Source organism: Bos indicus x Bos taurus, chromosome 21, assembly GCF_003369695.1.
Source record: "Bos indicus x Bos taurus breed Angus x Brahman F1 hybrid chromosome 21, Bos_hybrid_MaternalHap_v2.0, whole genome shotgun sequence".
NCBI classification, from domain to species: domain Eukaryota; kingdom Metazoa; phylum Chordata; class Mammalia; order Artiodactyla; family Bovidae; genus Bos; species Bos indicus x Bos taurus.
In genome coordinates this window covers 41,112,915-41,126,372 of record NC_040096.1, presented here as the reverse complement: position 1 = coordinate 41,126,372, position 13,458 = coordinate 41,112,915, and the positions used below count along the sequence as shown (strand labels likewise).

Sequence of the window (13,458 nt, the reverse complement as noted above, 5' to 3'; positions counted from 1 at the left end):
GTGAAGGGAATGGCAACCCACTCCAATAGTCCAGTATTCTTGCCTGGAGAATTCCATGGACAGAGGAGCCTGGCAGACTACAGTCCATGGGGTCACAAAGAGTTGGACACAACTGAGAGACTAACACATACATGAACAACTCTATGGCCATAAATTTGATAATTTGATAAGCTGGATGAAAGTGAAAGTTGCTCAGTTGTATCTGACTTTTTGTGACCCCATGGACTCCATGGAATTCTCCAGGCCAGAAAACTAGAGTGGGTAGTCTTTCCCTTCTCCAGGAGATCTTCCCAACCCAGGGATTGAACCTAGGTCTCCTGCACTGCATGTGGATTCTTTTACCAGCTGAGCCACAAGGGAAGCCCAAGAATACTGGAGTGGGTAGCCTATCCCTTCTCCGGAGGATCATCCCAACCCAGGAGTCAAACAGTGGTCTCCTGCATTGCAGGCAAATTCTTTATCAACTGAGCTATCAGGGAAGCCCCATAAAACAAACCAATTCTTTGAAAAACACAACTTTTGCTGAAACACAATAAAAAATAAACAATCTGAATATAACTGTATTAAAGAAACTGAATCAATAATTAGTAACCGTTCAAAACAGAAAGCACCAGGCCCAGATGGGTCACTGTAAAATTCTATCAAGCATTTAAGGAGAAATTATACCAATTCTCTACAATATCTTTAGAAGACAGAAGGAGTGGGACTACTTCCAATTTACTCCATTAAGCCAGCATGTACCTAATACCAAAAAAAACCCCCCAAAATGACAATGACATCACAAAAGAAAAAAACACAAACTCATGAATACAGATGCCACAATAAAATATTAGCTAATCAAATCAAACAATGTATAAAAAGAATTATATACCACAGCCAAGCAGGATTTACCTCAGTTATGCAGTCATGCATCTTGGTATTTAACCAAAAGAGATAAAAATTTATGTTCACAACAAAACTTTCACAGAGATGCTTACAGCTTGGAAACAGTTAAAATGTCCTTCAGTAGATGAACAGATAAACTATGGTACACCTAGACAACGGAATATTACTTAATGCTAATTGCTGGGAGAAATATCAACAACCTCAAATACACAGATGATACCAGTCTAATGGCAGAAAGTGAAGAGGAACTAAAGAGCCTCTTGATGAAGGTGAAAAAGGAGAGTAAAAAGGTGGCTTAAAAGTCAACATTCAAAAATGAAGAACATGACTTCTGGTCCCATCACATCATGGCAAACAGAAGGGGAATAAGTGGAAGCAGTGTCAGATTTTCTTTTCTTGGGCCCGAAAATCACTGCAGATGGTGACTGCAGTCATGAAATTAAAAGACCCTTGGATCCTTGGAAGGAAAGCTATGACAAACCTAGACAGTGTATTAAAAAGCAAAGACATCACTTTGCTGACAAAGGCCCATAGAATCAAAGCTATGGCATTTTCAGTAGTCATGTACAGACCTGAGAGTTGGACTATAAAGAAGACTGAGTGCTGAAGAATTGATGCTTTTGAACTGCGGTCCTGGAGAAGACTCTTGATAGTCCCTTGGACTGCAAGGAGATCAAACTAGTCAATCCTAAAGGACATCAACCCTGAATACTCACTGGAAGGACTGATGCTAAATCTGAAGTTCCAATACTTTGGTCACGTGATGCAGAGCTGACTCATCGGAAAAGACCCTGATGTTGGGAAAAACTGAGGGCAAGAGGAGAAGGAGGCGGCAGAGGTTGAGATGATTAGATAGGATTACCACCTCACTGGACATGAACGTGAGCAAATGCTGGGACATAATGAAGGACAGGGAAGCCTGGAGTGCTGCAGTCCATAGGGTCTCAAAGAATTGGACATGACTTAGCAACTGAACAACAACAAAGGTGAAATAGTTGATAAAGAATCCACTTGCCAATGTAGGAGACACAAGAGACATGAGTTTGATCCACAGGTTGGGAAGATCCCCAGAGTAGGAAATGGCAGCCCACTCCAGTATTCTTGCCTGAGAAATTCCATGGACAGAGGAGCCTGGTGGGCTACAGTCCATGGGGTTGTGAAGAGGCAGATACGACTGAGTAAGCAGGCACAGGATGTATAACATCATCTGCGGATGTTGTATAGTCACTAAGTTGTATTGACCTCTGTGTGACCCCATTGACTGTAGCCCTCCAGACTCCTCTGTCCATGGGATTTCCCAGGCAAGAATACTGGAGTGGGTTTCCATTTCCTCCTCCAGGGGATCTTCCCAACACAGGGATGGAGCCCACACCTACTGCACTGGCAGGTGGATTCTTTATCACTGAGGCACCATGGAAGGAAAAAAATTCATAACCGGGTTCTTGCCCTAGTGAGAACTGTGGAATTATGTGTGATTTAGAGCAGGACTCAATTTCCTTATGGGAAATTTATTACCTTGCAGGGTCATAACATCCTAAAGAATCTGTTAAGCTATATAAACTGTAAAGCACTATATAATCCTGAAGTATCCTTATGATGACTAAGATTATGGGAGACTTGAAAAACAAAAACATCCAACCATGCCCAGCATAATGATCAGTAAATATTTACTAAATGAATAAAGGATTTCCCTGGTGGCTCAGATGGTAAAGCGTATGAATAAAAGTATTTTACTTTAGAATCATTGCAAAGGAAGTTATAGGAAAAATGGATCAATAAAACTGATCGTGAGATATTCTTCAATGAAAAACTCCACACCAGTTCTAAACCAATTCCACAGTGAATAAGCCCCAAATATTTCAAAACTACAAAGCCTACTACTACTACTACAAATACCATTCATTTGTAAGAGAAATTTCAATAGCAGCATTCCAGAAAAATAGCTAAATTAGAAAATCTGAGACCAAAAAAAGTTGTTTGATGTTAGGCTACTGGAAGCACTACAGAAAAAGAGAGGCATAAAAAATACAAAACCCAGCCAAGACTTAGCATTTAGTTTGGGTTTAACTCTCTTAAGAGTTAACATAAGCTTACATACTAAGAGAGACACCCACCAGTGCTTCCCTCAGTAATTTTAATATTCTTTTGTGGCTCAGCTAGTAAAGAATCCACCTGCAATGCAGGAGACCTGGGTTCGATCCCTGGGCTGGGAAGATCCCCTGGAGAAGGGAAAGGCTACCCACTCCAGGATTTTGGCTAGAGAATTCTATGGACTGTATAGTCCATGGGGTGGCACAGACATGACTGACTTTCACTTTCACTTGACAAACAAAATACCAATTAACGTGGACACTGGCATTATTGTAAAAAGTTGTAATTGAAGGTAGTTGAAGTTTCCCTTTGTATACAAACATATCATCACATGGAGTGAACTACAGACTTTACCTTGTGTCAATGTAAGCTCATCAATTGTAACAAATGTACCACACTAAAGGGGAATGTTTATAATGGAAGAGACTATGCATGTGTGGGGAAGGCGGTACATGGGAAATCTCTATCATTTTCCCCTCAATTTTGCTGTGAACTAAAACTGCTCTTTGGCTTTCCTAGGTGGCTGAGTGGTAAAGAATCTGCCTGCCAATACAAGAGACACGGGTTCGACCCTTGGGTCAGGAAGATCGGCTGCAGGAGGCAAGAGATTTCTTGCCTGGGAAATCTCATGGACAGGGGAACCTGGCAGGCTACAGTCCATGCAAAAGAGTCAGATATGCTTTAGCAACTAAACAACAACAAAATTGCTCTTACAAAAATCCAATCTTTAAAAGGAAAAGCAATTAAGTTATAAGTTTATATTGACTTACTTCACAGCTAGTCCTCCGTGAATAGGTTTTCCTTCCCTCCCTCTCTATATTCTGGCTCTCAATGTCCATTGTTCATGTTTCTTCATCATTTTATTGTCATCTTAGAATGTAACGACCTTTCCACCTTGGTTCTCAACAGTCTCTGGATATACCAATTCCAAAATTCAAGAAATGATGTGAATGGTCTAGCTGCATCAGACATTGAGCTCTGATTCAAATAACTACTTTGGCTGGAGAAGGTATGTGGGATCATATGCTCCTAAGTCCAAACCTTTACTCTCTGGTCATCAGAATGATGTGCCTATAACACTGACAGGTTTCTAAAGAAAAGGCTGTGAGCAATGAAGTCAGGTAACAATCTTACCTGTTTAAATCAAAAAGGAAAGGCAAACTTTTCTGTTTTTAATTCCCAATATTCTCTTAACTTAGAACTGAATTAATGTAGAAGTGATCATCTGTGTACAAATGAGGCTAATTCTCTGTTATAAAGTTAATTTTTAAATTACACTTAAAATATATCTTATAATAAAAAAAAATCCTGCATGGAAGGAAATTAAATGCAAAAAAAACCAAAATAAAATTTTTTTTTAAAGTTACTAAATCTTTTGTTGCCTCAGTTTTTTCACCTTAATACAGGGATAATAATAAAATGGCTCTAAAGGTTAAATGAGAAATATGTATAAAGCATTCAGAGTTCTGTGAATATTAGCAAATACTGCTCTTAAAGAAATTTTTAAAAATCTTAAATTTTTTCCCACATAAAATGTCTTCTAATTCTACAACTTCAATACTTGTTTTTCCATAGTTGTATAATTTACAAACTATATGATATCACTAAAATCTCTACCACAGCTACACAGAATTATATTCTGTCATCTTTCAATTTTTAACTTTTTCAGCTTAATAAGACATAATGTGTTAAAATTTTTAAAATAACAAGCACCCCCTGAACACACAGTTTCAGACTATAAAGATACTGTTCTGAACCTAGAACTGCAAAGACAAAAGAAGACAAGAGCTATTTTGTTTACAACTAAACCATGCACTGAGGGCTTCCCACTGATAAAGAATCTGACTGCCAGTGCAGGAGATGCAAGAGTCTTGAGTTTGATCCCGGGGCTGGGAAGATGCCTGGAATAAGAAATGGTAACCTACTCCAGTATTCTTGCCTGGAAAATCCCAAGGACAGAGGAGCCTGGTGGGCTCCATGGGATCACAAAGAGTTAGACACAATTGAGCACACTAGCACACATACAAACTGCACTGAGGAAGAACCACTTCACTGGCTAAGTCTAGAGAGGAACCTGAAACCTACTAGGTCAAATTTTAAGGAGAAATATAAAAGGTCAATGACTAACTGCACAAATATGATAGAAGAGATCTGGAGTATCGTGGTAATACCACAGAACATCACAGGATGGAAAAGAATGGCAGAAAATTATGAGGATAATTCTTAAAACGAGGTTGGAACCAGATTGAGAAGGTTTTTGAAAAAAAAATAAAGGCAAAGAAATTTGAAATATATGTGGTAGATGATGAGAGGCCATCAGAAATTTTTTAAAGAGCAACATTTGGAAGGAGAGATTGAGGACAGAGGCAAGAAGCATTACAATAAATCAATCAATAAGAAGTATAAAATTTCTAACAAAATCTAGTTTTTGTCCTAGTTTGAACATTTTACTAGTTGTGTGAGAACAAACTGCTAAAACCCTCATAGGCTCAGTTTTCTTATCTGAAAATAATAGTAAATATTACAATGCTATTTTGAAGATTAATGACATAATGTACGTATAATGCTTAGAGTAACTCGATATCATAGCAGATGCATGTATCATTCACTATGTACCACACACTATTCTAAGATTTTAATGTGTTTAATTCATTTGATCCTCACAATAGTCCTACCAGATAGATATTGCTATTTTCTCCACTATAATTGAGGGAATTTAAGCACTGAAAGGTTAAGGAACTAACAGCCTTAGGGTCAGACAGCTACAAAGTCACAAGAACAGAATTCAAATGCAAGCAATCTGTCCACTTTCATGACCTTAACCAACATATTACAATGCTTCTCTAAGAGAGACCAAGTCAGTGTTTTTAAAATATTCATCAAAATTACTAACCTTCAAATTAAATTTACAGAACACTATCCTCCAGATTTATGGGATTATAATTTCTGAGATTTGAAATACAGGAATCAGCACTTCACAAATCCTTCAAGGTAATGTGTACACAATAAAAATTGAAATTCACTGATTCTGGTAGACACAGCAAAAAAAACCAAAGAGTCCAGGTAAGGAAAAGGAACAGAAAATGTAGAGACGAATTCTACAGGGGAAATTACTATTTGCTGGTGGCTTATAATAAGTAGAATCATAAGATCTGAATTAAGCAAACCTTAACAAAGTACAGCTAATGTCTTGCTGCAGTCTTACATTAATGTTTAAATTTTAATGACCATAACTACTGAATATTTACATTTATTTTTCCTGGCTAATAATGAAACAAAAGTTCATTAGCAGGGACGGAGGAGTAGGAGTAGCCAGCACTGGACAAAGGGATATTTATTCTGAAAAAGTCCTACTTTTTAAAAGAAACTTATACGTTTATATGGTATGATACTTTGATGTTAAAATCTTAGAAGAAGCATAAAATATCTGATCCTATAAAGCAACACAAAATTAGTCTGACAGTTTTCAACAAGCCAAGATATAAAATTTCTACACATTTAAATGCTTACTTATAGATTACAAGTAGGGTACACATTTAAACTATTCCAGAAGGCATGACTTTGTTGGGAGGTTAGATAGAATTGATTTTTGAGGCAGTCGGTCATTAAAAATAAGTAAAATAAAAACCCAAAACAAAACCTGACGTCAGAAAATTTAGTACTTTCGAAATGACTCCACAACAACCCAATCGGCCAATGAATGAAGGGGATGAAAAGGCAGGTCTGTGGAACTAAACCTTATCCCTATTGTTAGCAAACTAACACCCTTGTGACTCACCGCTGTTACCATACAGCCAATTTAAATAAGCAAGAGTCTCGGATTTTTGCGGTACACGAAAAATATCCGGGTTTTGCATACAAAGGATACTCAGATTTCAATTTAAATCCCCACCAGGTATTTCAAAGACTGCCAATTTCCTGCGGTCCACTGTAAGAAAGACTTCTCCTTTTAGAAGGAACGTAGAACATTTCTTCATTCTAAACCTGCTCCCAACCTTCCACCTTTAATAAAGGAAGATTCTTTTGGGTATGGTAATACTTTAGCAATAACTACTGCTGAAGCTGCAGTACTCGAGCCTATTTGGCGCAAATACTGAATTGCAATTACCAGAAAGTCGACAGTTTAAAGTTTCGGGGGCGGTCGGGCCTCCGAATCCCCAATATTGTAGAGCTGGGGTGTGTACGCCATCTGTTTGGAGCGCTAACCCGGGAGAGGCTCCCCCTGCGCCAACTTCCAAAGTCCTCACGTCCGGCCCCACTACAAGACACCTCAAAGGCTCTCCGAGGCCCCCGCTGTACTGTCCGGTCTCCCCGACCCCCTGACCCATCCGACGGTCCTGCTTCTCTCCTTGGAATATTCCATATCTTGCTGTTCCACATCAACTCACCGAGGCGCGCTGGGCAGAAGTTCCAGAGAGGCCGTGTCACTTTTCCCTTCCCGCGCTGCGCCACACGCCATCCTCGAGCTGCTACACCAAACGGCCCACACGATTCAAATTCTCCCACTTCCGCCCGCAACCCGGAAGGAACGCTCAGCCCCGCCCCATGAAGGGCGGGGCCCGCGGTGACGCGGAAGTCGCGGAAGAAGAGGCACGTCCCTGTTCTAATACCTCGCGTTGGCTTTCCTCGTCTGTTCTCCTCGCTTCAGTTTCTTTTGAATCTCCCTGCTTAGGTCTGAAGAGAAGTGACGGAGCGGGATTGGTATTTCTGCCCGGTGGCTCGTGAGGTTCTCTCGTTTCTGAAATGGATTGAGACGTGCTGAATTTTCTTCCCTTCAAGGAAGTGAAGTGACTCTTTGCGACCCTATGGACTGGCTCTTCCATCCACGGGATTCTCCAGACAAGAATACTGGAGTGGGTTGCCGTTTCCTTCTCCAGGGTATCTTCCCGACCCAGGGATTGAACCCGGGTCTCCCGCATTGTAGGCAGACTCTTTATCGTCTGAGTCACCGGGAAATGTGCCTAATTTCTCCTTTCGTTTCAAGTAAAGAACTGACCAAGCGAGCCCGGATGTTTACTCCTCGCCTCGCGTACGCACCAGCTGTAACCAGAAGTGAAAAAACAAACCCTCCAGGTCCTTAATACGGAATTTCTCTAGGTCTCTTGAGACTTGCCTCGGCACCGTCAGGACCTCTTTCCACACTCTGTTTGAGGAAGACAAAAAGCCAATCAGAGGGAGAGAGAGAATACATATACGATTTTTAAAATAAGACTATATAGTCAGGTTTTGTTTTGTTTTAATGTTTGTCCCTTGAGTTTTTGTTAACCACTCCTTCTTTAGGATGCTTAATGAGTACTTCAATTTCTTCCACCAAAATGTTGACAGTTATCACCAGCAACCCTGCCATCAGTCCAATGAGATTAATTTCTCATCAGCAGTGGAGAGTCCGTTAAAGTCACTGACATTTTTTTCATAAGACTAGTAAGGCTTAATGTATAATTACCTAGGGCTAGCGTTTACTGAATGGAATATCAAGTTATTTGCATATTTAAACTGTTATTCCCTTTTTCTCCCCAGAGTGAATTAGGTGAATTTGAATACAAACACTATTCAAGTAATGCTATAGCATTTCATGAACAAAGAAGATCTGCAGTATGTACCCACTGACTATTTCAGGGAGCCTGAGTAGATCCAGACTTAAGAACTTTTTAAAGAAAATATTCACTACAGGACATATTTTAATCTAACAAAACCAGTCACTGTACTAGATATTCTGGTGCTAATAAATTTTTTAAATTAACTGAAATATATTGATGTGAATATTGTGCTGCCACACAACCCCAAAACTAATGTTCTGTTCTTGGATTAGCAAAAATTAAAATGATTTACAACATCCAGTACTAGGAGGGTGTAGTAGTAAAATGTACATACGGATCTACTGGGAGCATACACTGATACAACTCTTGGAAAATAACTCTTTGACCAACACTTCTCAACATTGGGGTTCTCCTGTAGAAATATACTGAAGCTCCAATGCTTTGGCCACCTGATGTGAAGAGCTGACTTACCGGACATGGATGTGAGCAAATCCAGGAAATAATGGAGGACAGGGAAGCCTGGCATGCTGCAGTCCATGTAGTCGCAAACAGTCGAATATGACTTAGCGACTGATAAACAACAACAATAGAAAAATACATGCTAGTGCTTTTGAAGCACTTCAAATTAAAAACAACCATCAGGAGGTACATGATTGAATAGGTAGGATACAGTGGAAGTCACTCAGTCGTGTCTAACTCTTTGCGACCCCATGGAGTATACAGTTCAGTTCAGTCGCTCAGACATGTCTGACTCTTTGCAACCCCATGGACTGTAGCACGCGAGGCCTCCCTGTCCATCACCAACTCTCAGAGTCTACCCAAACTCAAGTCCATTGAGTTAGAGATGCCATCCAACCGTCTCATCCTCTGTCATCCCCTTCTCCTCCTGCTGTCAATCTTTCCCAGAATCAGGGTCTTTTCTAATGAGTCAGTTTTTCGTATCAGGTGGCCAAAGTATTGGAGTTTCAGCTTCAGCATCAGTCCTTCCAATGAATACCCAGGACTGATATCCTTTAGGATGGACTGGTTAGATTTCCTTGCAGTCCAATGGACTCTCAAGAGTCTTCTCCAACACCACAGTTCAAAAGCATCAATACTTCAGTGCTCACCTTTCTCTCACATCCATACATGACCACTGGAAAAACCATAGCTTTGACTAGATGGACTTTTGTTAGCAAAGGAATGTCTCTGTTTTTTAATATGCCCTAGGTTGGTCATAACATTTCTTCCAAGGAGCAAGTGTCTTTTAATTTCATGGCTGCAGTCACCAACTGCAGTGATTTTGGAGCCCCCAAAATAAAGTCTGTCACTGTTTCCACTGTTTCCCCATCTATTTGCCATGAAGTGATGGGACCAGATGCCATGATCTTCATTTTCTGAATGTTGAGTTTTAAGCCAACTTTTTCACTTTTCTCTTTAACTTTCATCAAGAGGCTCTTTAGTTCTTCTTCACTTTCTGCCATAAGGGTGGTGTCATCTGCATATCTGAGGTTAATATTTCTCCCAGCAATCTTGATTCCAGCTTGTGCTTCATCCAGCCCAGCATTTCTCATGATGCACTCTGCATATAAGTTAAATAAGCAGGGTGACAATATACAGCCTTGACAAACTTCTTTTCCTGTTTGGAGCCAGTCTGTTGTTCCATGTCCAGTTCTAACTGTTGCGTCCTGACCTGCATACAGATTTCTCAGGAGGCAGGTCCAGTGGTGTGGTATTTCCATCTCTTTCAGAATTTTCCACAGTTTATTGTGATCCACACAATCAACGGCTTTGGCATAGTCAATAAAGCAGAAGTAGATGTTTTTCTGGAACGCTCTTGCTTTTTTGATGAGCCTATGGATGTTGGCAATTTGATCTCTGGTTCCTCTGCCTTTTCTAAATCCAGCTTGAACATCTGGAAGATCACAGTTCATGTACTGTTTTTTTTTTTTCATGTACTGTTGAAGCCTGGTTTGGAGAATTTTCAGCATTACTTTGCTAGCATGTGAGATGAGTGCAATTGTGCGGTAGTTTGAACATTCTTTGGCATTGCCTTTCTTTGGGATTGGAATGAAAACTGTTCTTTTCCAGTCCTGTGGCCCCTGCTGAGTTTTCCAAATTTGTTGGCGTATTGAGTGCAGCACTTACACAGCATCATCTTTTAGTATTTGAAATAGCTCAACTGGAATTCCATCACCTCCACTAGCTTTGTTCGTACTGATGCTTCCTAAGGCTCTCTTGACTTTACATTCCAGGATGTCTGGCTCTAGGTGAGTGATCACACCATCGTGATTATCTGGGTCGTGAAGATCTTTTTTGTATAGTTCTTCTGTGTGTTCTTGCCACCTCTTCTTAATATCTTCTGCTTCTGTTAGGTCCATACCATTTTTGTCCTTTATTATGCTCATCTTTGCATGAAATGTTCCCTTGGTATCTCTAATTTTCTTGAAGAGATCTCTAGTCTTTCCCATTCTATTGTTTTGCTCTCTTTCTTTGCATTTTTCACTGAGGAAGGCTTTTTTTTCTCTCCTTTCTATTCTTTAGAACTCTGCATTCAAATGGATATACAGTTTATGGGATTCTCCAGGCCAGAATACTGGAGTGGGTAGCTTTTCCCTTCTCCAGGGGATTTTCCTAACCCAGGGATAGAACTCGGGTCTCCCACATTGCAGGAGGATTCTTTACCAGCTGAGCCACAAATACGTCCCTGCTATTAAGTAGACTTCTACTATCATAAAGCAGACTTCTACTACTATTAAGCAACAAAGCTCTGTTGCTTTGCCCCCTAAACTGCTGCGTCCAAAGTTAGGACTGTCGAACTCCCAAAGACACAAACAAATAGAATGGTATTATTTAGTTATAAAAGCAGCAATATTTGGTTATATAATAATGCTGATAGACTTGGCCCTGCATCATTTCACTAATTCTTAAATTACCACTTCCCTGTAACAGTACACGTTGTTGGACTAAAGTATCCTTTATAGCAGCTCATTCCTCCCCTGGGCTAGTCATAGTGAAGTTCTACTAACCCTTTTTGTCTTTTACATGGGGCAGGTTTTTTGATCCTTATCTCCTACCCACACTTGAAACAAATATTTGAATTATATTCTTGGCAGATCCCAGTCTCCCCTTCTTATACCAAGATAGATCCCTGCATATCTGTTCATCTTAAAGATAAATTTCTAGTTTTTTGCCCTTAAAGCACTCCATATCAATTCCTATCAATAGTACTCAAAGTCACCGCATCTATCTGCTCCCCTAACTAGTGATCATCTCTGATATCTTGGGACAAAACTTATATTAAGTTTCCTGCTACTCAGAACCCTCGCAGAGTCACATAATGAGAAATACACTTTTAAAAGGGACCATTCAAAAAGTCTAAATAGAGGCCTATTCATATTCTCATAATAAGATACTTGACCTAGAAATGGAGTGTGGGTGTGTGTTAGGAGTAGGAAGGGGACCAGGGAGCAGGCTGTTGATAGATGTCCGGGAAGTGAGAAAATGTGTAAAAACACTTTTATGTTTCCCAATTTTGCTTTCACACTTCTTTCTTCAACATCATTTATTTATCATTATAGACTTGATTCTAATGTCAGCACATTGCCTTAGAGAAAAGTACTTCTGGAGATTATGCAACAGGAGAAACAAATAGCTTCCCTACTTCCACTCAACTTGTATCCCTTACATGCCACGTTTTCTGTCTTCCACTGATTAGCCTACTATGGGCAATGATGTTAAAACAAAAGACAGGGAAAAAAATAATAGCTAGGCCAAATGTCTGTTTCTCCTTTCAGGAACTCTAGTATAGAGTCTGTTTAGTCCCTCTTCAGCAATTCTTTAGACCACCACTGCCCAATACAAATGTTAGCCACATAGATCAGATCAGTCGCTCAGTCGTGTCCAGCTTTTTGTGACGCCATGAATCACAGCATGCCAGGCCTTCCTGTCCATCACCAACTCCCAGAGTTCACTCAGACTCATGTCCATCGAGTCAGTGATGCCATCCAGCCATCTCATCCTCTGTCGTCCCCTTCTCCTCCTGCCCCCAATCCCTCCCAGCATCAGAGTCTTTTCAAATGAGTCAACTCTTCACATGAGGTGGCCAAAGTACTGGAGTTTCAGCTTTAGCATCATTCCTTCCAAAGAAATCCCAGGGCTGATCTCCTTTAGAATGGACTGGTTGGATCTCCTTGCAGTCCAAGGGACTCTCAAGAGTCTTCTCCAACACCACAGTTCAAAAGCATCAATTCTTCAGTGCTCAGCTTTCTTCACAGTCCAAATCTCACATCTGAAAAACCAGTCTTGACTAGATGAACCTTTGTTGGCAAAGTAATGTCTCTGCTTTTGAATATGCTATCTAGGTTGGTCATAACTTTCCTTCCAAGGAGTAAGCGTCTTTTAATTTCATGGCTGCAGTCACCATCTGCAGTGATTTTGGAGCCCAGAAAAATAAAGTCTGACACTGTTTCCACTGTTTCCCCATCTATTTCCCATGAAGTGATGGGACCAGATGCCATGATCTTCGTTTTCTGAATGTTGAGCTTTAAGCCAACTTTTTCACTCTCCACTTTCACTTTCATCAAGTGGCTTTTTAGTTCCTCTTCACTTCCTGCCATAAGGGTGGTGCCATCTGCATATCTGAAGTTATTGATATTTCTCCCGGCAACCTTGATTCCAGTTTGTGTTTCTTCCAGTCCAGCGTTTCTCATGATGTACTCTGCATATAAGTTAAATAAACAGGGTGACAATATACAGCCTTGACATACTCCTTTTCCTATTTGGAACCAGTCTGTTGTTCCATGACCAGTTCTAACTGTTGCTTCCTGACTTGCATACAAATTTCTCAAGAGGCAGATCAGGTGGTCTGGTATTCCCATCTCTTTCAGAATTTTCCACAGTTTATTGTGATCCACACAGTCAAAGGCTTTGGCATAGTCAATAAAGCAGAAATAGATGTTTTTCT

At 40.2% G+C, this 13,458-nt stretch overlaps 1 protein-coding gene across 3 annotated transcripts in view; it reads right to left on the bottom strand.

Moving 5' to 3' along the window:
• Positions 1-7,495, bottom strand: part of G2E3 (G2/M-phase specific E3 ubiquitin protein ligase) — a 73,789-nt gene extending 66,294 nt beyond the window's left edge. Inside the window, exon 1 of one of the 3 annotated variants that reach the window (XM_027520691.1) lies at positions 7,365-7,495. In XM_027520691.1, the coding sequence (XP_027376492.1) occupies positions 7,365-7,435 (71 nt within the window). In that variant the 5' untranslated portion in view covers positions 7,436-7,495. The remainder of the gene's footprint in view (positions 1-7,364) is intronic. The other 2 variants (XM_027520693.1, XM_027520695.1) reach the window with 2 other exon arrangements.
• Between the last annotated feature and the right edge of the window lie 5,963 nt (positions 7,496-13,458).